At 41.3% G+C, this 25,179-nt stretch overlaps 2 protein-coding genes across 9 annotated transcripts in view; one reads left to right on the top strand and one right to left on the bottom strand.

Annotated features, from left to right (window-relative positions):
* OFD1 (OFD1, centriole and centriolar satellite protein) overlaps window positions 1-3,412 on the bottom strand; it is a 34,752-nt gene extending 31,340 nt beyond the window's left edge. For 5 of the 6 annotated variants that reach the window (XR_003117343.1, XR_003117344.1, XM_025372015.1 and 2 more), the window contains exons 1-3: window positions 3,042-3,412; window positions 2,773-2,871; window positions 1,437-1,637 (exon numbers count right to left, since the gene is read on the bottom strand). Coding sequence is in view for 2 of the 6 variants with exons in the window: in XM_025372013.1 (XP_025227798.1) it covers window positions 1,437-1,637; window positions 2,773-2,871; window positions 3,042-3,053 (312 nt within the window). In the remaining 4 variants the exon portion in view is untranslated. The remainder of the gene's footprint in view (window positions 1-1,436; window positions 1,638-2,772; window positions 2,872-3,041) is intronic. The other variant, XM_025372016.1, reaches the window with a different exon arrangement.
* Window positions 3,413-3,495: 83 nt separating this feature from the next.
* TRAPPC2 (trafficking protein particle complex 2) lies at window positions 3,496-21,963 on the top strand. Of its 3 annotated transcripts, none has more exons than XM_025372022.1 (6): window positions 3,502-3,600; window positions 3,935-4,076; window positions 16,267-16,378; window positions 19,577-19,721; window positions 20,155-20,240; window positions 21,746-21,963. In XM_025372022.1, exons 3-6 carry the CDS (start codon window positions 16,286-16,288, stop codon window positions 21,842-21,844), a joined length of 423 nt encoding a protein of 140 aa, XP_025227807.1. In that variant the 5' UTR covers window positions 3,502-3,600; window positions 3,935-4,076; window positions 16,267-16,285; the 3' UTR covers window positions 21,845-21,963. The 3 variants fall into 3 exon arrangements, with proteins under 3 accessions (XP_025227806.1, XP_025227807.1, XP_025227805.1); XM_025372020.1 differs by having other exon boundaries at window positions 3,557-3,600; window positions 3,935-4,070; XM_025372021.1 differs by lacking the exon at window positions 3,935-4,076 and having other exon boundaries at window positions 3,496-3,600.
* Window positions 21,964-25,179: the final 3,216 nt, after the last annotated feature.

The following is a 25,179-nucleotide window of genomic DNA, read 5'->3' as shown; positions in this document are numbered from 1 at the left end:
GCACGACGGCTCACACTTGTAATCCCGCCTCTTTAGGAGGTTAGGCAGATCACCTGGGGTCAGGATTTGAGCCCAGCCTGGCCAACATGGTGAAACGCCGTCTCTACTAAAAATACAAGAGTTAGCCAGGTGAGGTGGCAGGTGCCTGTAATCCCAGCTACTTGGGAAGCTTGAACCCGGGAGGCAGAAGTTGCAGTGAGCCAAGATTGCACCATTGCACTCTAGCCTGGGTGACAGAACAAGACTCTGTCTCAAATAAATAAATACATAAATAAATTCCTAATATCAATAAATAAAATTTGGTTGCTTATGAAGAAATGCAAATTACTTAAGTTTTCACTCAAATACTGTATTTCTTGTGTCATTAAAACTTTGGAATATGAAACTTTTGGATACTTACAGAAAACACAAAGAAAGCAAAAACATATGAACAACAACAAGAGTGAAATTTATTTTATTTTTGACACAGTCTCGCCCTATCACCCAGGCTGGAGTGCAGTGGTATGGTCTCGGCTCACTGCAACCTTCGCCGTAAACTATGGTCTTTGGGTGATAATGACATGTCAGGGTAGGCTTATAAATTGTAGCAAATGTACCACCTTGATGCAAGATGTTGACAGTGAGGGAGGCTGTGAGTGTGTAGGGGCAGCAGGCATATGGGAATTCTCTGTACTTCCCACTTAACTTTGCTGTGAACCCAAACCTGCTCTGAAAAAATAAAGTCTATTAAAAAAAAAACAAAACACGCACATATACACAGGGAAAGTCTGCTGTAACTGCCTTTAAAATAATAAAGTAGTACTAATGTTCAACAGTAATGGTGAAGAAATATAGTTAAAATAATTAGAAAAGTAGTAAAAAATAAAACAAGTCTTTTTAATATTTGAGAACTTTACAGATTTTTTAAATTACATATTTCTCACTTATCTAATTACAAAGAAGAGAAACATCTGAAGAAACTAGTGCAGGAAAAAAGAGCTCATGTTAGAGATCTAGATTTACCACCCTGTATTGCCACTTAAAAGTTACTTGAGCTTGGGCAAACTGATTCACCTCTCTAGTGTCTGGTTCCTCATCTGTAACACACAAAACATCTGCAGTGTGCCTATCACAGTGCCAAGCTTACAGTAGGCATTCAGCAGATTGGCAGAATCTTAATAGACAAGATAGAGGATAGATCAATTATAGGTCTGGAACATTTAGAGATTCTATATATCACTATTTTACATGAGACTAAATGAGATGCCAAAAAATTAATTTCAAATTTAGTACCCACTTATTATATAACAAATATATTATGTGCAGGTACAATGTGAATTCAAAGAGGAACTAGAAATGGACCTAGTCAAGGAGCACTTAGCTATCATGCAGCACTTTACTGTCAGAGGAAGAACCTGTTAATAAAAAATTCAAAAATAGAAAAGGAAAGACTTTACCTTTTCTTTTGCCAAACCACTTTCTGGAAAGAAAACAGAAAGTGAATATTCATAGCCACATCTTTGTAAGTGATCTGCCACTAAAGAGTTAGAAGCGCCTATTAAGAGGGAGCTCCCTTCTACTGAAATGGACCGAGGTTGCAGTTCTCCACTCAATACAGGGTGCATCAACTCATGAATTAGCTGGTTTCGAAGTTGTGTCTAGTGCAAAATAAAAACAAAAATAAAAAAGAAACAAACACAAGGGAAAGAAATTTCAGCAGGATTGTTTCACTAGAGATATACACAGATGTGTTACATTCATTGGAAACCTTCCTTCTATTTCCATAATGGTTCTAGATCCATGGCCAGAAGTTAGGAACCTTTCCCTGCACACTTTGTCTTACCCCGTGAGACAAGCAGTCCAGTGGGTTCTAGAAAAAGCTTTCTTTCCCTAGCTTCCAAATGAAACGGGTGGTTAGCCAGATCCGCTTGCAGACTCATAACTTCACTTCCCTAGAAGCCCATTTCAGCAGCTTACGATTGGGATATTAAGTATAGGAAAAATTTCTGCCACTTCATCACACCTCTGTGGACTGTTGGAGAATATAACCAAAATATTCAACAACAGGGGACTGCTATATACGTTACAAAAATATCCAAAGATAAGCCTGTCGCCACTGAAAATGAAGATTTCAAAAAACTTTTAAGGAAACAGGGAAATGCTCACCATATAATTTAAATTAAAAAAGGATACATATACAGGATATATCTACGTATTTTAAATGTAAAATATGCTTTTGAAATGCATATTGCAATGAAAACACGCTGAGCTAATCCTACTCCTGGCTGTTAATCCAAATATAAAGTATACTAATAGATATTCGCTGCCCAAATTAAATATTCATACATTTCAATATAGTTTAAAGATGAAATTTTTCATTTCCCAAACTATTATTAAGCAGTACACTAGTATTTTCTATATGGTGTCAATGTCCTTCATCCAACTGTTTTACAAATCCACTTACTAGTTTAGGAACCTATAAGCCATATTTATAAAACAAGCCTAATCTTACCGTGTTCATTATATAAATATTTCCTCCTATCTTACTGTCAAATTCAATTAATTATTTGAATATGCTCCCTTAAGACTACTCAAACTCAACATTTTCTCAAACGTTTTCAAGAGACTGTAATGTTTCAGGATAGACAGTTATTCGGGAATATAAAAACGTAATTGACCATTACAATCTATGTATCATACGATTATTAAAACCGAAACCTTGACTGAATTTTAACTACCTGTTACAGGTTACACTTGTAAAAGTTATGACACAGATACGCCTAAATCCGATACCTTGAGTGTGTCCAGTATACCCCGATCCTTAAACGTCTGGTATAGCTTTTTGCGCAGTTCATCTTGACTCAACACATCAGCCACGGGGAGCATGTTGGACTAGAAGACAAAATGGTTACAGGTTACCTGCGGGGCAGAGGCGTGAACGTCTGAAAACAGACCAGTGGCCTCCGGGGAAGCCATAAGAGGCCTAGCGGGGAAAGGAGTTTTAACGAACACAAACAAGACTTCATTTCCGCCTGTCCCCGAGAAGGGGCAGGTGTGTCTACCTGAGCCATCATCAGGCATCAGCTTCCTCCGAAGCTCGCCTCGCTCGCCCCGCCGCGGCCCGAGTTCAGTGCCCAGCCTGGGCTGTGGGGCCAAGACGAAGGGGAATCCCTGCCCTCAGAGCGCTGCCTCTGTCCCGGAGGTTCGGGAGGAACAAGGGTGCTGAACGTTCTCTGCCTCGCACTCCCAACTAGGTTTTCTAGCAAACACGCGAGCTTCCTTTCTTCACGGTTCTGAGGCATGGGTGAGGACCCAGGCACGACTCAAAGGCGGCTGGAGGGCGGGGGGCCAGAGACTAGGGACTGAAGGCGGCAAGGCTTGACCGCTTCACAGCCCATCCCGCAACTTCCGGAGACCTGCTAAGTACAGCCTTCCCTCTCTGAAGAGCTATGGCGCATGCGCTCGGTTGCCCAGCACCGGCCGGAAGCTCCACCTACGTATCGCGAGAGCACATCCCAGGGTATCGCGAAAACTGCTTAGGCGTTCTGGCTGTGGATGCGGAGCCGGGGTGTCTTCCGCGGAAACTGACGCTGCGTTTCCGTTGTCGGCCTCCGGCTGCAGGTAGGGACTGGAGCGAGTAGCGGGTGGGTGTTTTGAGTCCCTGGAGGACTTCCTAGCTCCTGCGTGACGCGGATGTTGGTCCTGTACCTCCACCCTTCCCCGGGGTGGCCGGGCCGGACCTGCCAGCCCTCCGCCAGCTCATCCGCGCGGCCTTTCCACCTGCAAACGTCCGCTCTCTCGGGGGCTGTGGTTTCGCGGTTCACGGGGTCATTCAGCTAACCCAGGGTTTCTTAACGGCGGCACTGTTGCCTTTTGGAGCCGGAAGATTCTTTGTTTTGGGAGGCTGCCCTGTGCATTGTAGGTTTAGCTGTATCCTTGCTCTCTGTTTTGTCAGTATCACCTTCTCCCCCAAGTGTGACAACCAAAGATGTCTCCAGATATTGCCAGATGTCCTTTTGGAAGCAAGATCGCTCCGGGTTGAGATCCACAGAGCTAAACGTTTTAGAGTACCAACCATTGTGTGCTGTGAGGTAAAGGTGAGCCGGTCCTCATGATGCTTAAATGTAATTAGAAAGAAAAAGAACCAAACCTCTCGGAAGCAATAATGAAAATGTTACGGCCAGAGAATTGAACAAGAACTAAGATGCATTGTAGACTGGATAAAGAGTTTAAATGGCAGGTGGTTGAAGATGGAAGTGATCCAGATCATCTCTGTGGAAAAAGAGTGACTTTATCAGGGCCTTGATGGGTAGGATTCGGGTGGTAAGCAAAAAGAGAACATCACAGGAAGGGGAAAAATGAGCAAAGGAATCATTAAAAGAAAACAAAAAAGCCACGATCTTCTTGGGGGCAGTGAGGAATCTAGCCTGATTCCAGAGTTGTGTGCTGGGAATATAAGCCTTATACGGTATCTAAGTCCTGTGAGGACAAAATTGGATGTCAGCTTTGTGTACAGCATTGAAGATGAGTACAATGAGTTTTGATCTCTGGCTGTGAAGAACTTAAAGTATTTAAGAGGCAGTAAGAGTGACAGGACTTCATAGGAGGTGGAGAACCTGTAGGTTTTTGTTGGAAACAATTGAAGAGGAGGAGAGACTTAGTTGGATTTTAAAGGATGGGTAGTAGTTGCAGGCAGAATCAAGGAGAACATTCCAGGCATGAAGAGAGAAATAATAGCAGCTCTGAACTGGATACAGTCAAAGTGAATTTGGGAGAAAAAATAAGTAAACGAGTCAACGCTAGCAGAGGTGAAACAACAGGGCTGAGAAAAGACATGTGGAGCAATGTGGGACTGTTTTGAGTACTAGTACATGATCCTGTAGCTGAGATGCATCAAGGCTTTTGAGTGGAATGATGAAAATAGTGTTCTAAAAAGATGTTGATATGTTGTAAATGTTAAGTAGAATCGCTTGTCCACTGGTTTAAAAAAAAAAAAAATGTTCCTGAAGACCCCCTCACTTCCACCCCCACCTTTGGTCCCACAGTTAAATACATGAATATAATTAGATAAAATGTTCTCGAAAACCTAGCATAACTTCTAAGGGGTGAGAGAATTGCTTATAATACTAATAGGAAAATGTCACATTAGAGACCTATCAGTAGTATTCCTACTGCCCCTCCTCATGGCAATAGACATATCCCATGCCACACCAGTTTAGTCTCATGACCCCAGGTCTATGGAACAACTGAAACCACTGCTGTCGGGAGCACAGGGCAGTTTTTCTAGCAGCTCTTCTATAGAGGCTGTAAAGAGGCTTGCTACAAAAATGGATGTCTTTGGAACTGGAGTCCATGAGTTTTATGTTGCGTTTGCCTGCAACTTAAAATGAGAAGGGACTTCCAAGTTCATTGAGCATCTTGCCACTCTGGCACTGGTGCTGTGCCAGCCACCCCTTAGTTTCTAGTTTCCCAGTGACTTCCAATGAGCAGTCCTGGGCTTGGCCTATGGAACGGTTTGGAATAAGTCTGTCTAGTCCAGAGTCAGCAAATACTTGGCCCTCCTGTAGGCACTGCACTTCCCCAAATTCATAGCAGACATGGATAATTGATCACAGCATTCTTTCCTGCTGACCACACTTAGGCTCAGAATCTTTCTCAGCACCAGTTCCTGGCAGTCACTACCAGTTGATTAGAATTCGCTCATGAAAGGAAACTCATTTGCCATCCCTAGCCAAGTCGCTTTTTCATTAGATAGCTTACTGTATTTAAAGATAGTACTGTGCTGTACCCAGCTCCCTTTCCACCCCAAAAAGTCTCCCCCGCCCCGTTTAAACATCCTCTTTCCTTCAGTTGCTCTTGTCTCGTTTCCAGAGCATTTCCTAGCCTAGATCCTGCCCTCCCCTCCCCTGTAACACACAGAGTTATTGATCCTTTTACAATATGATTCCCAGAACTGAGTACCTTCCCCAAAGATGATAATATTATTGAAGAGGACATCAGCATTCTCCCCGACCTTGCTCTTAATACCACCTAGAATTGCATTAGCTTTTTTGACAAACCTGTCAGACTTTTGCCTCTTACTGAGCTTGCAGAACTTTTGGGTTGATATAGATGAACTGTTCTTAATCTAGATTTCCCTTGTCCTTTTGTACAGTTAATTTTTAAGCCCAAGTACAAGGCTTTCTTTCTTTTTTTTTTTTTTTTTTTTTTTTGAGACGGAGTCTGGCGCTGTTGCCCAGGCTGGAGTGCAGTGGCTGGATCTCAGCTCACTGCAAGCTCCGCCTCCCGGCTTCACGCCATTCTCCGGCCTCAGCCTCCCGAGTAGCTGGGACTACAGGCGCTGCCACCTCGCCCGGCTATTTTTTGTATTTCTTAGTAGAGACAGGGTTTCACCGTGTTAGCCAGGATGGTCTCGATCTCCTGACCTCGTGATCCGCCCATCTCGGCCTCCCAAAGTGCTGGGATTGGCTTTCTTTCTTATCCTCTTAACTTCTATCTTGTTAATTTCACCTAGCTCTCTTAGCCATGGAGATCTTTTTAAATCCTAACTTCTGCCTTCTAATAAGTTAGCTGCCCTTGGTGTTATCTTTGAATGTGATAAGTTATCTTCATTCAAGATATTGATTCAAATACTGAGCTAAACTAGGTTAAGGTCAACCTCAAAGCCTTCCTAGAGACCCTGTGCCATAAATTGACATGGAGCACCCCATGAACGTTCTCCGAGTATTGACACTCAAGTCAGCTGTGAGCCGTCTCTCATTCAGCAAATAATGAGTGTTTTTTGGGTCCCTGGCACTGTTGTACCTCTAGGGATACCACAGTGAACAAGACAAATGGTGTATTTGCTCTCATGGAGGGCAACATTCTAGCAAGACTCTGTATTTTCACCCAGGCTCCAGGACTCCAGTTTGTTCTTAGATACCAAAATATTTCATAAAATGACTTTCTGTCTACCTACCGTATCTCCCTTCAGAAACAAAAAACGTAAGTTTGGCATGACTTGTTCTAGTACAACCAGGAGTATATGAATGAATAATAATCTGTTTTTATCTAGGGATTCACATTAAATGAGTTAATGTATAATAAAAGTGCCTGGCATGGCATCTGACTGAAAATAAGCATTTAATACATGTTTCTGTTGGTGTTCTAGTCGCTCTGAATGTACCCTGTTATAGACTAGGAGATAAGCCTTTTTCCTGTTTCTGAAAATAGGAATAGCATTTAACCTAGCGGATGATATGGCATTTTTCTTGCAATTTCTCAAATGTCATTGATCAGAAGTTACGCAATCACATTTGTTAACCCAAGGTATATAATTTGTCAGGACCTGACAACTTGGATTTATTGAAATAGCTAGATGTTTTCTTTTCTTTTCTTTTAAATTATACTTTAAGTTCTAGAGTACATGTGCACAACATGCAGGTTTGATACATAGGTATACATGTGCCATGTTGGTTTGCTGCACCCATCAACTTGTCATTTACATTAGGTATTTCTCCTAATGCTATCCCTCCCCCAGCCCCCCACCCCTCAAGAGGCCCCGGTGCATGATGTTCCCTGCCCTGTGTCCAAGTGATCTCATTGTTCAGTTCCCACCTATGAGTGAAAATGTGCAGTGTTTGATTTTCTGTCCTTGTGATAGTTTCCTGAGAATGATGGTTTCCAGCTTCATCAATGTCCCTGCAAAGGACGTGAACTCATCCTTTTTTATGGCTGCATAGTATTCCATGGTGTATATGTGCCACATTTTCTTAATCCAGTCTATCATTGATGGACATTTGGGTTCGTTCCAAGTCTTTGCTATTGTGAATAGTGCCACAATAAACATAGGTGTGCATGTGTCTTTATAGTAGCATGATTTATAATCCTTTGGATATATACCCAGCAATGGGATTGCTGGGTCAAATGGTATTTGTAGTTCTAGATCCTTGAGGAATCGTCACACTGTCTTCCACAATGATTGAACTAGTTTACAATCCCACCAACAGTGTAAAAGCGTTCCTATTTCTCCACATCCTCTCCAGCATCTGTTATTTCCTGACTTTTTAATGATTGCCATTCTAACTGGCATGAGATGGTATCTCTTTGTGGTTTTGATTTGCATTTCTCTAATGACCAGTGATGATGAGAATTTTTTCATGTGTCTGTTGGCTGCATAGATGTCTTCTTTAGAGAAGTGTCTGTTCATATCCTTTGCCCACTTTTTGATGGGATTGTTTTTTTCTTGTAAATTTGTTTGAGTTCTTTGTAGATTCTGGATATTAGCCCTTTGTCAGATGGTAGATTGCAAAAATTTTCTCCCATTCTGTAGGTTGCCTGTTCACTCTGATGGTAGTTTATTTTGCCATGCAGAAGCTCTTTAGTTTAATTAGATCCCATTTGTCTATTTTGGCTTTTGTTGGCTTTGCTTTTGGTGTTTTAGTCATGAAGTCCTTGTCCATGCCTGTGTCCTGAATAGTATTGCATAGGTTTTCTTCTAGGGTTTTTATGGTTTTAGGTCTAACATTTAAGTTTTTTTTTTTCTTTGAGATGAAGTTTTGCTCTTGTTGCCCAGGCTGGAGTGCAATGGTGCAATCTCGACTCACCACAACCTCCACCTCCTGGATTCAAGCAATTCTCCTGCCTCAGCCTCCCAAGTAGCAGGGATTACAGGCATGTGCCACCATGCCCAGCTAATTTTATATTTTTAGTAGAGACAGGGTTTTTCCATGTTGGTCAGGCTGGTCTCGAACTCCCGACCTCAGGTGATCCACCCACCTCAGCCTCTCAGCTTCCCAAAGTGGTGGGATTACAGGCTTGAGCCACCGCACCTGGCCCTAACATTTAAGTCTTTAATCCATCTTGAATTAATTTTTGTATAAGGTATAAGGAAGGGATCCAGTTTCAGCTTTCTACATATGGCTAGCCAGTTTTCCTAGCACCATTTATTAAATAGGGAATCCTTTCCCCATTTCTTGTTTTTGTCAGATTTGTCAAAGATCAGATGGTTGTAGATGTGTGGTGTTTCGGTACCAGTACCATGCTGTTTTGGTTACTGTAGCCTTGTATGGTTTGAAGTTAGGTAGTGTGATGCCTCCAGCTTTGTTCTTTTTGCTTAGGATTGTCTTGGCAATGTAACTGGGCTCTTCTTTGATTCCATATGAACTTTAAAGTAGTTTTTTCCAATTCTGTGAAGAAAATCATTGGTAGCTTGATGGGGATGGCAGTGAATCTATAAATTACCCTTGGGCAGTATGGCCATTTTCATGATATTGATTCTTCCTATCCATGAGCATGGAATGTTCTTCCATTTGTTTGTGTCCTCTTTTATTTCATTGAGCAGTGGTTTGTAGTTCTCCTTGAAGAGGTCCTTCACATCCCTTGTAAGTTGGATTCCTAGGTATTTTATTCTCTCTGTAGCAATTGTGAATGGGAATGTTCACTCATGCTTTGACTCTCTGTCTGTTATTGGTGTATAGGAATGCTTGTGATTTTTGCATATTGATTTTGTATCCTGAGACTTTGCTGAAGCTGCTTATCAGCTTAAGGAGATTTTGGACTGAGATGATGGAGTTTTCTAAATACACAATCATGCCATCTTCAAACAGGGACAATTTGACTTCCTCTTTTCCTAATTGAATACCCTTTATTTCTTTCTCTTGCCTGATTGCCCTGGCCAGAACTTCCAACACTATGTTGAATAGGAGTGGTGAGAGAGGGCATCCTTGTCTTGTGCCGGTTTTCAAAGGGAATGCTTCTAGTTTTTGCCCATTCAGTATGATATTGGCTGTGGGTTTGTCATAAATACCTTTTATTATTTTGAGATCTGTTCCATCAATTCCTAGTTTATTGAGAGTTTTTAGCATGAAGGGCTGTTGAATTTTGTTGAAGGCCTTTTCTGCATCTATTGAGATAATCATGTGGTTTTTGTCATTGGTTCTGTTTATGTGATGGATTATGTTTATTGATTTGCATATGTTGAACCAACCTTGCATCCCAGGGATGAAGCTGACCTGATCATGGTGGATAAGCTTTTTGCTGTGCTGCTGGATTTGGTTTGCCAGTATTTTATTGAGGATTTTTGCATCGATGTTCATCGGGGATACTGGTCTAAAATTCTCTTTTTTTGTTGTGTCTCTGCTAGGCTTTGGTATCAGGATGATGTTGGCCTCATAAAATGAGTTAGGGAGGATTCCCTCTTTTTCTGTTGATTGGAATAGTTTCAGAAGGAATGGTACCAGCTCCTCTTTGTACCTTTGGTAGAATTTGGCTGTGAATCTGTCTGGTCCTGGACTTTTTTTGGTTGGTAGGCTATTAATTATTGCCCCGATTTCAGAGCCTGTTATTGGTCTATTCAGGGATTAAGCTTCTTCCTGATTTAGTCTTGGGAGGGTGTATGTGTCCAGGAATTTATCCATTTCTTCTAGATTTTCTAGTTTATTTGCGTAGAGGTGTTTATAGTATTCTCTGATGGTAGTTTGTATTTCTGTGGGATTGGTGGTGATATCCCCTTTATCATTTTTTATTGCATCTATCTGATTTTTCTCTATTTTCTTCTTTATTAGTCTTGCCTAGTGGTCTATCAATTTTGTTGATTGTTTCAAAAAGCCAGCTCCTGGATTCATTGATTTTTTTTAAAGGGTTCTTTGTGTCTTTATCTCTTTCAGTTCTGCTTTGATCTTAGTTATTTCTTGTCTTCTGCTAGCTTTTGAATTTGTTTGCTCTTGCTTCTCTAGTTCTTTTAATTGTGATGTTAGGGTGTCGATTTTAGATCTTTCCCACTTTCTGTTGTGGGCATTTAGTGCTATAAATTTCCCTCTACACACTGCTTTAAATGTATCCCAGAGAATCTGGTACGTTGTGTCTTTGTTTTCATTGGTTTCAAAGAACAACTTTATTTGTGCCTTCATTTCGTCATTTACCCAGCAGTCATTCAGGAGCAAGTTGTTCAATTTCCATGTAGTTGTGCAGTTTTGAGTGAGGTTTTTAATCCCGAGTTCTAATTTGATTGCACTGTGGTCTGAGAGACACTTTGTTGTGATTTGTGTTCTTTTACATTTGCTGAGGAGTGTGTTACTTCCAATTATGTGACCAATTTTAGAATATGTGATATGTGGTGCTGAGAAGAATGTATATTCTGTTGATTTGGGGTGGAGAGTTCTATAGATGTCTATTAGGTCTGCTTGATGCAGAGCTGAGTTCAAGTCCTGGATATCCTTGTTAACCTTCTGTCTTGTTGATCTGTCTGATATTGACAATGGGGTGTTAAAAGTCTCCCCTTATTATTGTGTGGGAGTCTAAGTCTCTTTGTACGTCTCTAAGGACTTGCTTTATGAATCTGGGTGCTTTTGTATTGGGTGCATATATATTTAGGATAGTTAGCTCTTCTTGTTGAATTGATCCCTTTACCATTATGTAATGGCCTTCTTTGTCTCTTTTGATCTTTGTTTTGGTTTAAAACAGAGACTGTTTTATCAGAGACTAGGATTGCAACCCCTGCTTTTTTGTGCTTTCCATTTGCTTGGTAGATCTTCCTCCATCCCTTTATTTTGAGCCTGTATGTGTCGCACGTCAGATGGGTTTCCTGAATACAGCACACTGATGGGTCTTGATTCTTTATCCAATTTGGCAGTCTGTGTCTTTTAATTGGGGTATTTAGCCCATTTACATTTAAGGTTAATATTGTTATGTGTGAGTTTGATCCTGTCATCATGATGTTCACTGGTTATTTTGCCTGTTAATTGATGCAGTTTCTTCATAGCATTGATGGTCTTCACAGTTTGGCCTGTTTTTGCAGTGGCTGGTACCGGTTGTTTCTTTCCATGTTTAGTGCTTCCTTCAGGAGCTCTTGTAAGGCCGGCCTGGTGGTGATAAAATCTCTCAGCATTTCCTTGTCTGTAAAGGATTTTATTTCTCCTTCACTTATGAAGCTTAGTTTGGCTGGATATGAAATTCTGGGTTGAAAATTCTTTTCTTTAAGAATGTTGAATATTGGCCCCCCACTCTCTTCTGGCTTGCAGTGTCTCTGCTGAGAGATCTGCTGTTAGTCTGATGGGTTTCCCTTGTTGGGTAACTTGACCTTTCTCTCTAGCTGCCCTTAACATTTTTTCCTTCATTTCAACCTTGGTGAATCTGACAGTTATGTGTCTTGGGGTTGCTCTTCTCTTTGTGGTGTTCTCTGTATTTCCTGAATTTGAATGTTGGCCTGCCTTGCTAGGTTGGGGAAGTTCTCCTGGATAATATCCTGAAGAGTGTTTTCCAACTTGGTTCCATTCTCCCCATCACTTTCAGGTACACCAATCAAATGTAAATATGGTCTTTTCACATAGTCCCATATTTCTTGGAGGCTTTGTTTCTTTTTACTCTTTTTTCTCTAACCTTGTTTTCTTGCTTTATTTTGTTAATTTGATCTTCAATCGCTGATACCCTTTCTTCCACTTGATCAAATCGGCTATTGAAGCTTGTGCATGCGTCATAAAGTTCTTGTGCCATGGTTTTCAGCCCCATCAGGTCATTTAAGGTCTTCTCTACACTGTTTATTCTAGTTAGCCATTCATCTAACCTTTTTTCAAGGTTTTTATCTTCCTTGCGATGGGTTCAAACATGCTTCTTTTGCTCGGAGAAGTTTGTTATTACTGACCTTCTGAAGCCTAATTCTGTCAACTCATCAAAGTCATTCTCCGTCCAGCTTTGTTCTGTTGCTGGCAAGGAGCTGCGATCCTTTGGAGGAGAAGAGGTGCTGTGACTTTTAGAATTTTCAGCTTTTCTGTTCTGGTTTCTCCCCATCTTTGTGGTTTTATCTACCTTTGGTCTTTGATGTTGGTGACCTACAGATGGGGCTTTGGTGTAGATGTCCTTTTTGTTGATGTTGATGCTATTCCTTTCTGTTTGTTAGTTTTCCTTCTAACAGATCCCTCAGCTGCAGGTCTGCTGGAGTTTGCTGGAGGTCCAGTCCAGACTCTGTTTGCCTGGGTATCACCAGTGGAGGCTGCAGAACAGCAAATATTGCAGAACAGCAAATATTGCTGCCTAATCCTTCCTTTGGAAGCTTTGTCCCAGAGGGGCATATGATTGTGCCACTAGTTTGGAATCATTGATGTAGACCCATGCTGTCTAGTACTGTAGCCACTAGCCACTTATGTTTAATTAAAATTCAGTTCTACAATCTCACTAGCCACATTTCTTTCTTTCTTTTTTTTTTTTTTTTTTTTGAGATGGAGTCTCACTCTGTCACCAGGCTGGAGTGTGCAGTGGCGCGATCTTGGCTCACTGCAAGCTCCGCCTCCTGGGTTCATGCCATTCTTCTGCCTCAGCCTCCCAAGTAGCTGGGACTACAGGCGCCCACCACCACACCCGGCTAATTTTTTGTATTTTTAATATAGACAGGGTTTCACTGTGTTAGCCAGTTTGGTCTCAATCTCCTAACCTCATGATCCTCCCGCCTCGGCCTCCCAAAGTGCTGGGATTACAGGCGTGAGCCACCATGCCCGGCCCACACTAGCCACATTTCTAATGCACACTAGCTCCCATATTGGACAGCACAGGTGTAGAACATTTCCGTCCTCGCACGAAGTTCCATAGATTGGACAGCACAGAATCCTAGTGTATGTCTTACCTTTGCTGGATACCCTCAAGTATTTGCTAAGTGATTGCAGCTGTTCCCCTCCCGAGATAATGGGGTCATTTTCTCCCAGGGTGAATTCAGTTCTTCCACTTCACCTGTCAGTTTTTTCTTGGCGGAAGTGAATGAAAAGCTACAGCCCTTCTTGCTTTTTCAGCTGTTTACAAAATCAAATAATTGGCAGCTGAAATCAAGCACGGAATGTATATAAAGAAAGCTCTGTCTCATCTTCTGTGCAGCTGGGTAGTTGGTAACAGCATCCTCATGCAGTCGGTCTTTGAGTTCCCTTTCTGTCTGCTGACTTAGTGCCATGCTGCTTGCCCATTTGTGGCTTTCCATATAGAGGTGAGTGTGGGGATGCATGTTATCTCGCTTATACATATATGTACATATATTTCCTTATGTTTTGTTTTGGTCTTTTTGTTTTGTTTTTGCTGCTGCTTAAATGTGCTGAAGAAAGTAAGAAGCCCTTCCCTTGGCAGACTCCAGCTCTGAAATCTAGTTCAGGAAGAATTCATGATATCATTGTTTACTTTGTTCAAATTTCAACTCCCTCCTTCTTCCCTTCACTTTGGAGAATTATTGCCAGTTCTTCTAGTTTTGCATAGCTTTTTTATCATTCCAGCTTGTCTTTATTATCCACTTTTTCTGTTTGGACCTTTTTCTCATCTTACCCCTAAAACAGGGGCAAACATTTTCTTTAAAGGGCCAGATAGTAAATATTGTTGGCTTTGTGGGACGGATGGTCTGTGTCACAGGTGCTTAACTCTGCCATTGAAGTGTGGGAGCAACCTTAGATGGTCGCAAAAGGATGGGCAAGGCTAGATTTGGCCTGCAGTCTATAGTCCCCCACCCCTCCACCCCTGCCCCAAATAGCATTTTAAATCCTGCTTCATCATGCCAAGAGTCTCTGATCTGCCTTTTCTTCCCCAGTTATGGCCTCCCAATTCTAGAGTTAAAAGTGCCAGCTGTGCCTTGATTTTCTTTATAAAATGTGTCATTCATTAGCAAGTACATATCAGATTTCTTCTGATTTCATTGTATGTTCTGTGTGAATCAGCAGAAGGCCCAATGAGGCTTGATAAGTCTTGGCTTCTAACACACCTCAGATGTATGTTCCAGGAGACTGACTGTAACTCCCGGTTTACTTGATTTCCACTCCATGTTGAGAAGTTACTAGTCACCACATCCCAGTGTGCATACAGTCTTCCATGTTATTCTAAATAACATTAATTGAGCAGGTACTGTGAGTCAGACACTGTGCCAGGTGCTTTACATGCATTAGATTGTGTGATCCTCATAAGTGCACCATAAGGTGCTACAGTGTTATCACTGTTTTACAGATGAGAAAACTGACATTAGGAAATTAAGGACTGCCTGTGGTCACATTGCCAGTAAGTAGCAGAGCTAGACCTGAACCTAACTTTGTTTGACTCCAAAGTCCTTGTATTAAAAATACACACCATGGGGTTACCTTGGGATAAATCCATCCATGCCCCCACCCATCCATCATTCATCTAGATTTCAATTATCTGTGCTAAAAGCCATGGAATCACTTATGTTTTTTTCCCCAGTTTCTCATAGTTTTATTTCTTTTGCCAATCTGTTGAACTTTTTTGTTTTTGTTTTTGTTTTTTTTTTTTTGAGACAGGGTCTCATTTTGTCACTTAGGCTGGAGTGCAGTGGTGCGATCTCGGTTCACTGCAGCCTTGACCTCCCTGGGCTCAGGTGATCCTCCTGCGTCAGCCTCCTGAGTAGCTGGAACTACAGGCACATACCACCATGCCTGGCTAATTTTTGTATTTCATGTAGAGATGGGGTTTCACCATGTTGCCCAGGCTGGTCTTAAACTCCTGGGCTGAAGCAATCTGCCCACCTCAGCCCTCCAAAGTGCTGGGATTACAGGTGTGAGCCACTGCACCCTGCCCAATGTGTTAAACTTAGTTCCAAGATCTCTCAGTGCCTCAGAATGTCTTCCTTTATGGATTATTTCTTCCATCTTTTCTAGAATACAAAACTCTTCCTTTCTTATAAATTGGTGTATAAAGAGGCATATCATAGACCCTTAGATTTGCAAAGACTTAGATTTATAGCACTCATACTTCAAGTAGAAGGAAGACAAATACAGCACACGCAGTCTGTGGATCAGTGCTACAGTGTCTCTCCTTTCTAGGTAAGTGACATGAGGTAGAGTTGGTTTTAGTTTCCCCCGACGGATGCTTCCTGGAAATTTCTAAGGCAAGCTAATTACTTCGTTGGTCTTCCCACTACTCTGTATTGTCCTTGACTTACCACCACCTTCTGTTAATCCTTCTAGGTGTCCGTGCTGCTAACTGGTCCAGTCCAAGTGAAGCCTGGCTTACTCGACCAGACACTCAGGGCCCCTTGAGCTAAATGAGCCATACTTTCAGATCATGAGAATGTTGTCTTAGTGATTTCATGTTAGAGGTCTTCCAGTTTCCTTATGAAAATACATTAGATTCTACAGGACATATCACAGATACATAATTTGTTTATTCCAGAAGCTGTGTATCTTCACTAGTATACTGGAAACTGTGCCAAGCTTAGTAGCTTCTTCCTCTACAATGTCAGGTTTAAGTTAAAAAAGGAATTCTACACTTCCCATTAGTCATTTTTTAATTTGAAGATTGACTACTAAAAATATGTACCATTTTTCACTTAATTAGGAGCCATATATTGAAGACCATGTCTGGGAGCTTCTACTTTGTAATTGTTGGCCACCATGATAATCCAGTTTTTGAAATGGAGTTTTTGCCAGCTGGGAAGGCAGAATCCAAAGTACGTAAGAATTTTTATGCTATTGTAATGATATGGTATAATATTATTTTAGAACTGTAAGATCTGGACAGATAAGGTAACTGAAATCCACCACAATTAAATGAGGCTTGCTGTAGAGTCCCACAGACTGATAGAAGCCAGCCAGGGAATGTCCTTGGAGTTGTTTATTCATCCTTTAATTCAGCACAGACTAGCATGACGCTCTGGCATTCCCATGATACTCAGTTCACTATGTCACCCACCATGAATTGCTGCTGCTTAAGCACATAAAAACATAGTTCACCTGTAGCAGATTGCTGCCTTGAAATGCCATGAAAGTCCAGGCTATTTTCATGAATCACGTTTTTCATCAGGACCTACTGAGTTAGAAAAGCCCCTTACTTCCCTGTCTTCCTGCTGCCAGTGGGCCTGCAGCACCTCACTTCAGGGGCATTCTGCAACACTTCCTGGCTAGGTTGAGCCTGCATGCTCCCCTCCCCAGTGACACCTTGGCTGTACACAAGAAGCTCAAAAGCAGCACCAGAGGTGATAATATCTGACTTTCTTGTCAAGAATGGTTCCAAAAACCAAGCTTGGCTTGAGAACATATTGCCGTTCAGACCTGTAGATTTTTTTTTTTTTTTGGAGACAAGGAAAATGGACCATATATTTTAAGAAAGATTACCATCCCAAATGCTTAAAATAAAACCATTTGGATCTTATTTATTTATTTATGTATTTATTTATTTATTTATTTATTTATGTTTGAGACAGAGCCTTGCTCTGTCACCCAGACTGAAATGCAGTGACACGATCTCAGCTCACTGCAACCTCCGCCTCCTGGGTTCAAGCAATTCTCCTGTCTCAGCCTCCCAAGTAGCTGGGATTACAGGTGTGCACCACCATGCCAGGCTAATTTTTGTATTTTTAGTAGAGATAGGGTTTCAACATGTTGCCCAGGCTGGTCTTGAACTCCTGACCTCAGGTGGTCTGCCTGCCCTCGGCCTCCCAAAGTGCCGGGATTGCAGATGTGAGCCACCACACCTGGCCCAGACCTGTAGAGTTTTGACATGAAAAGACCCAGTTCTTTCCAATTTCTGTTTCTAATAAATTGCTGACAAGTTTGCTATATTTCTCCCAACCTCCAAAAATTGGCTTTAATGTCCTTTAAGGAACTGATGTTTTGAGTTAATTGTAATGCATAATATATGATATTTTTCAACTATTTGGGCCTTGCCACCAAAATAAGATAGGCATTTGTTTAAGGGATTCTCTACGAGGTGGTGTTGTGACATTATTTTCTCATATTATGAGAACACTACTCATTAAAACTTGTTTTGAGGTATCTCTGTACCAGTATTGCTCTGTGGGATGCAGCTACTTGTATGTAATTTCTGTGCACTCCACTGGCCTTGTGTTGGACAAAGCACACATAAAAATACTCTGTTGCATAACTTGATTTTAGTTCTTTCTCCTGCTACCACTCACTTTCTTAAAGCGTTTTCAGTTTGCTCCTAATTCTTCAGGATTGATCCTCATTGTAAAAGAAAACACTGCTGTGAGCCAGACATAAAAACAGCCATTTCTCTAAGGATTCACTTAGCTTTGTCATGGCAACATGAGTGAAGTAAAACATGCTTTAACTACGTATGGGATTCCAGGGCAACAGGCCGCCCTCCTCCAGCCCAGACATGAGAACAGCCTCCTTGGCAAGGAAGCCGTCTTGGTTTCCTGTGGCTGTTGTAACAAAGTACAAAAAACTGAGTGGCTTGGGACAGCAGAAATTTATTGTCTCAGTTCTGAGGGTCACCATGTGAAATCAAGGTGTCAGTGGGGCCATGCTTCCTATGAAGGCACTAAGACAAGGGTCTGTCCAGGCCCCTCTCCCAGCTTCTGGGAGTTCCTTGGCTTGTGGCAGCTTAACTCCAGCCTTCATGTGGCATTTTTTCTCCCTGTGTGCATCTCTAAATGTTCCCTTTTTCTGAATACACCAGTCCATTGGATTAGGGGCCCACCCTACCCCAGTGTGACCTCATCTTAGCTAACCACATCTGCAGCAACCCTCTTTCCAAATAAGGCCACATTCTGAGGTACTGTTGCTTAGGACTTCAACAAAGGAATTTTGGAGAGGAAACACTTCAACCCATAACAGAGGTATTCTTTGGAAAATGGTTTGTTTGGGTTTTTTTGAGACGGAGTTTTCCTCTTGTCCCCTAGGCTGGAGCGCAATGGCGTGCTCTTGGCTCACTGCAGCCTCCACCTCCCGGTTGCCTCAGCCTCCCGAGTAGCTGGGATTACAGGCATGCACCACCACAATTTTTGTATTAGTAGAGACGGGATTTCACCATACTGGCCAGGCTGGTCTCGAACTCCTGACCTCAGGTGATCCACCTGCCTTGGCCTCCGAAAGTACTAGGATTACAAGCATAAGCCACCGTACCTGGCCAAAAAATGTATTTTCAAAGAATTACATCAGGGTAAGACTGCATTCCAAGTTGTGAATTCCCTCTTCACATTATGGTCAGACAGTCCTACCTTCTGTTCACTTAAGCCATTTCAGCCCAGGAAAAGGACACTCCCAGCTCTGACAGGACTGTGTCCTGCTGTTGACACAGGCGACTGCTCACAGCTGGGGCTGAGCATCACCTCCCACTACTTCCAGGTCCCGCTGCCATGTAAGCTCCATGCACTGGAAAGAGGCCTCTGGCAGGCCGTTATAAGTGCCATTTCTACTGTCTCTACTGCTTACCTGGTGCCATTGTGCAGGAATCTGGGCCCTCTCCGTTTCCTCCCAGACCTTGAGCCTGGTGTGAATGGCACCTCTTCTCCACAGGATCTTGTTTTTTGTTTTTTGTTTTTTTAAACATCGTATTCTTTTTTTTACATGTTTAAATGGTTACAGAATTTGGTAACTTCCTTCTTGAAGCATGAAAAAAAATTTCTATGAAAAAGATTTTGAATAAATGATTTTGTATAAATCATCTGTATACACATTTATTAATTGACTGTTTCTGTTCTTTGAGATTTAGATATCAAATTTAAAAATAGAATATAATGTGAAAACAGATCTTTTGTAAGTCTCATGACAATAACAAAGTATAAAAGCAAACTGTTTTTTTCCCCACAAGAAAACCATCTATAGAATTTACAGAATGAAATGTCAGCATTCTTGATGTCATATGGAAATGTTAATCTGTGGTTGCTCACACTGTCATCTAGGATGACCATCGTCATCTGAACCAGTTCATAGCTCATGCTGCTCTCGACCTCGTAGATGAGAACATGTGGCTGTCAAACAACATGTACTTGAAAACTGTGGACAAGTTCAACGAGTGGTTTGTGTCAGCATTTGTCACTGCGGGGCATATCCTTACCTTCTTAGTAAAGATAACTAAAGTTTGGGTTCACAAACCAGAAGAACATGGAACATAGATGCCAGGCTCTGAGTCTGTAGACATCACAGTCAGGTGAAAATGTAAGTTTCCATTTATGGGGCTACTTTTCTTTTTTTAGGGGGGAAAAACATTTTAATAGCTAATTTTAAAACTAAGTCTCATACACAAAAAAAAGTTTATCTGGACCCTATCAAGGTTATTTTACTTTATTTTATAGTTATTTTCTAACTTTGAAAGCTTATGTTCTCTTTATGATAAAACTAAGCTAATTTTAAACCCAGTTTATATATTCAACTTTTCCATCACAAATACACTGCATGTGACTAATTTGAAGAATATTGTATCAACGAACTGGTTTTTTGTTTTTCATTTCTAAGAAAGATTGTGCCTTAATTATTTCACATATGAGGTTTATTATGCTTCATGACATAAGACAAGAAGATGGAATAAAGAACTTCTTTACTGATGTTTATGATTTATATATAAAGGTATGGTATGTTCTATAATTTTTAAAATCTGATGAGAAAGGATTCGACCTTTGTCAGGAAAGTGGCCTATCGAAGTAACTCCCTTAGGCTGCAGTGTACCTTTCAGACTAGCTTTCCCCCATCAGAACTATCTCTGTCAACTCTCTCTGCAGGTAAGTCTTCACAGGCAGGTGAATATGTATTTAGGAACACAACTCATGGTAGTTATCTTTAGATGACTGTGAAGGTAAATTGGTTTCATTCTTCACCTCTTGGTGCTCATAGCTGATTTTATTAGGGATCCCTAAAGACAGCAAGGAAGCAGCCTATATAAGGGAAAATTACTTCATAATTTAAAATGTTTCCATCTACTTTACAAATAAGTTACAGTGCAATTAATACAGATCATAAACTGGCAGGAAGTGATTTTTATATGATCAAATAGCCACTCAAGAAGAATGGTGCCACTTGCATTTCTTGATTTTGAAAAATAAAATAATAATACAACGTCATGGTTACACTGCAGTGGTAACAGGTGTTGTTTTGTTTTGTTTTGTTTTGGAGACAGAGTCTTGCTTTGTCACCCAGGCTGGAATGCAGTGGCATGATCTCAGCTCACTGCAACCTCTGCCTCCTGGGTTCAAGCGATTCTCCTGCCTCAGCCTCCCAAGTAGCTGAGACTACAGGTGTGCGCCACCACACCCAGCTAATTTTTCTGTTTTTAGTAGAGACGAGGTTTTGCCATGTTGGCCAGGCTGGTCTCGAACTCCTGACCTCAAGTGATCCACCCGCCTTGGCCTCCCAAAGTGCTGGGATTACAAGCGTGAGCCACCATCCCTGGCCCGTATGTTTTTAATAATTTCAATAAGTTCTGTATTTGGACAGAATTTCTTGCATATCAGCACAGTAATACAATTTAACAGTATTCCTAGTCAGAGGTAGTAATATTTAGCCCTCTTATAAAGATGAACAATGTCAAGTGATTAAGGTATAAAAATCAGCAATGCCTTTCCTATTAGTGATTCCATTTAATGATTTTCTCTCGTGTTATGATACACTAATTACTTTGAGAAGCTGATCATTTAGCAGTCTTGTGTTAAAGGAGAGTATTAAAAATCTGATTGTTAAAAGATTACCATATAAGAGTAGCTTTTTCTGAACTCTGAGCACATGGCAGACTTTGTTTTATGTAGCCAAAGGGCCATACAGATTAATCCATTTATTTATAATGAATATGAGTATTTCACACACAGGGTAAATCCTGAAAGTTAACTGACATAGGCAACATTTATCATACTGCCATTAGTTTTACCCCAGATACTTCTCAAAACCAAAACACCAAAATAAAAATTTCCTTAAGAGGATGTTAGTATTTAACAATGCAGCATTTTCAGTAAAACTTAAAAATGTGGTCTTTAGACTTTTGAATGTCTTTGGTTTTTAATTTAAAACTTTAAAATGATTTCCTTTCAGAGACTTATGATTTGTCAGCTTTTTTGCTTCACTAATACTTTCTTCTTTCCTAGTTTTCAATGAATCCATTTTATGAACCCAATTCTCCTATTCGATCAAGTGCATTTGACAGAAAAGTTCAGTTTCTTGGGAAGAAACACCTTTTAAGCTGAATGCAGAAAATTCCAAAATAAATGATGTCACCACAATGGTGTATACTCAGGAATGTGTACATTGTAAGTTACTTGATTAAATAGCCTGGAAAACTTGTGTATTCTCAGCTTATCTAAACCTAATGAAATTCCTTTTATATTTAAAAATAGTACATTCTGTCTCATGTCACATATCAATAGATCAATTGGTATTTCCTTGTGAACAGTGTTATTTATGAAGAGCTCATTATCAATAATCATGTTTTTTTTTTTTTTTTTTGAGACAGAGTCTTGCTCTGCTTGGCTCACTGCAACCTCCGCCTCCCAGGTTCAGGCGATTCTCCTGCCTTAGCCTCTGACTAGCTGGGACTACAGGTGCGTGCCACCACACCCAGCTAATTTTTGTATTTTTAGTAGACATGGGGTTTCACCATATTGGTCAGGCTGGTCCTGAACTCCTGACCTCGTGATCCACCCGTCTCGGCAAGTGCTGGGATTACAGGCGTGAGCTACCACGCCTGGCCATGAAATAAGCTTTTTGTTTTTTTATGTTTTTGTTTGTTTGTTTGTTTGTTGTTATGAGATGGAGTCTCGCTCTTGTCGTGCAGGCTGGAGTGCAGTGGCACAATCTTGGCTCACTGCAACCTCCACCTCCCGGGTTCAACCAATTCTCCTTCTTCAGCCTCCCGAATAGCTGGGATTACAGGCGTGCACCACCACGCCTGGCTAATTTTTGTGTTTTTAGTAGAGACGGGGTTTCGCCATTTTGGCCAGGCTGGTTTCGAACTCCTGACCTCAGTTGATCCACCCGCCTCGGCCTCCCAAAGTGCTAGGATTACAGACATGAGCCACCGTGCCCGGCCAGGAATAAGCTTTTGACTTGCCCGATTCAGATAGGTTGATCTTTTGTGTTTTTTTTTGAGATGGGGTTTCGCTCTGTTGTCCAGGTTGGAGTGCAGTGGCAGTTGTTTCACTGTAACCTCTGCCTCCTGACTTCAAGCAATTCTCCTGCCTCAGCCTCCCAAAGTGCTGGGATTACAGGTGTGAGCCACCATGCCTGGCCCAGATAGGTTGATCTTAATGTAACAACCCAAAAATAAATGTCATAGTCAAGATTTGGTAGATAAATTTAAAATTAAAATATTCTGCAGTTGAGAGTGAAATGTGATAGCACATACATTGATGTTATGCATTTAAAGATGTTATAAAAATGTATAGGCAGTATACACAGCACTACTCAAGAAGCCAAAGAAACACTTGTGCAGTGCTAAGTGTCACATGTCTGCTTCTGCCAGAGGCTAGGAATAGTGATCCTGCTATAATGTGAGAACCCAAATCATGTTTATAAAATAGGAGGCTGGGAGCAGTTGCAGGCCACAGTGAAGTGTGTTGCTTCTGTCACTTTATATTCTTATATTTCCTTTCCCTCAGACAGTAAACTGTTGATACTCGTAAAAAGTTGTAATGCAATTTTTAGTACTGTTGTCAAAGAAAAGTTTGGAATCCATTAACATTTGTACTCAGCCTTTTAGGTTATACACCAGAGGGGGCTGGGAATTTTCTCTTTGTTCCTATGATAAGTAGATCTTACTGTAAAATAGTAAATGTCCATTGGAAAGCAAGTAATACAACCTGTGCTAATTCGGAGCACTTGAACAATTTTGTTCCATTCTGAGTAACTTTTGAGCAAGTAATTCTAAGCTTTGTCTTGTATCCTTGTGTGAAATGGCATCATTTTTACCCTATTTGATTTCTTAAATAAAGATGTTTTTTTAAGATCGTGGTAGTTTAATATCCATTTTTAAAGTGCTGCTTTCGTCCTCTCTCCCCTATTGATAGCGTGCAAACTGATATGATGTCTTCACCTGTTACAGAGCTCAGATCGACTCAAACTAGATGCCAGAGCTTTGGGAGCAGAAAAATTTACATACTCATCTAGAAATCTAGAAGTAATTTCAGCAAATGAGTATTTTTTTCTATATAGTTGGCCCCACCCTCAATGAGCATATCATCCAGAGGGCTGTGATGCAGGCCAACCAAGAGCAGCAGGGTGGATTGAGAGCGGGAAGACTTGGCTCAGCTGCCCAACAGTGGTACCCTTTTCTCCAGGCTGGTGAAGGTGAGGTAAGAACTAGTAACACACTTGTGAGTATACTACTAAAGTTAAATGCCAAATTTCATGTGTGAGTGAGTCTTTAAAGGAGCTGGAAGGGAAGTGGAGCATTGAGTGGGACCTCCAAGGTAGGCTGCACAGGAAAGCATTGCAGGCATGAAGGTGTGAAGAGCACTTGGGCACGTGGGTAGAATTGACAGCTGATAGATAGATGCTGATCATGAGGAAAGCTAAGCTGGCAAAGCTTGAATCTGGTAAGTGATGTCCCTTGAAGGTTCTGGAACACAAGAGCAATGGGATGAAGTCCGTCTTAAAATCAGGCTCTCCTGAGCCCATGTATGTTAGCACAAAGTTGGTTATCTGCTTAAGTGCTCCAAAAGTGATCTAGATAAAATGTATACCGAGTTTTGTCCTCTTGCTATAACCGGAAACTTCCTAGGATGCTTCCTCTGGCATGGACATAGATTGTCTCAATCTCTGCTTTGCCCATGCTGTTACCCATGCTCTTTAATTTTTCAGTCACTTCAACACTTCCTGGTTGACAGTCCAGAGTTCCAGAAACCACTGACTCTCCAGACACCACCTTTCACTGGGTACCACACTGGCGTGTTTTTCTACTTAACACTTTACTACTCTACAAGACACGGATAATGTGTGAGAACTTACCTGGTGGTGTCATAATATTAAAACGAAAAGTTTGTACAGAAATATAAAAAGGTTTTCTTCCAAGACAAGTAATAGTAGGAATGTTTTAACTTCAACTAGGAAACTTTCCCCAAGGGTGAAAAATAACAAAAACATTTAGTCCATTAATGAATTGTAATTTTGTATCTTCCAATCAGCACATTGTAATTGTTACATCAGTTATCAAATGCACGTTTGTCTGTTCTCCAAGTTCAGTAGTTTGCTTTTTTTTTTTTTGAGCTGGAGTGTCACTGTCACCAGGCCAGAGTGCAGTGGTGCAATCTAGGCTCAATGCAACTTCCGCCTCCCGGGTTCAAGCGATTCTCCTGCCTCAGCCTTCCGAGTAGCTGGGATTACAGGCACGATGCCCAACTAATTTTTGTATTTTTAGTAGAGAGAGGGTTTCACCATGTTGTCTAGGATGGTGTCGACCTCTTGACCTCATGATCCACCTGCCTCAGCCTCCCAAAGTGTTGGGATTACAGGCGTGAGCCACCATGCCCGGCCTTGCCTTTTTTCTTAAAACTGAACTGTATCTCTGGCGGGGGGCACTGGTTCA

Source organism: Theropithecus gelada, chromosome X, assembly GCF_003255815.1.
Source record: "Theropithecus gelada isolate Dixy chromosome X, Tgel_1.0, whole genome shotgun sequence".
Classification (NCBI taxonomy): Eukaryota; Metazoa; Chordata; class Mammalia; order Primates; family Cercopithecidae; genus Theropithecus; species Theropithecus gelada.
This window is presented reverse-complemented; position numbering and strand designations above follow the sequence as displayed.

Coding starts and splice junctions, on each gene's coding strand:
- TRAPPC2 (XM_025372020.1), top strand. CDS start 3,988: ATGTCCTTTTGGAAGCAAGATCGCTCCGGGTTGAGATCCACAGAGCTA. Junction 16,379..19,576: donor CTGGGAAGGCAGAATCCAAA/GTACGTAAGAAT, acceptor ACTGTCATCTAG/GATGACCATCGTCATCTGAA. Junction 19,722..20,154: donor AGCATTTGTCACTGCGGGGC/ATATCCTTACCT, acceptor TAATTATTTCAC/ATATGAGGTTTATTATGCTT.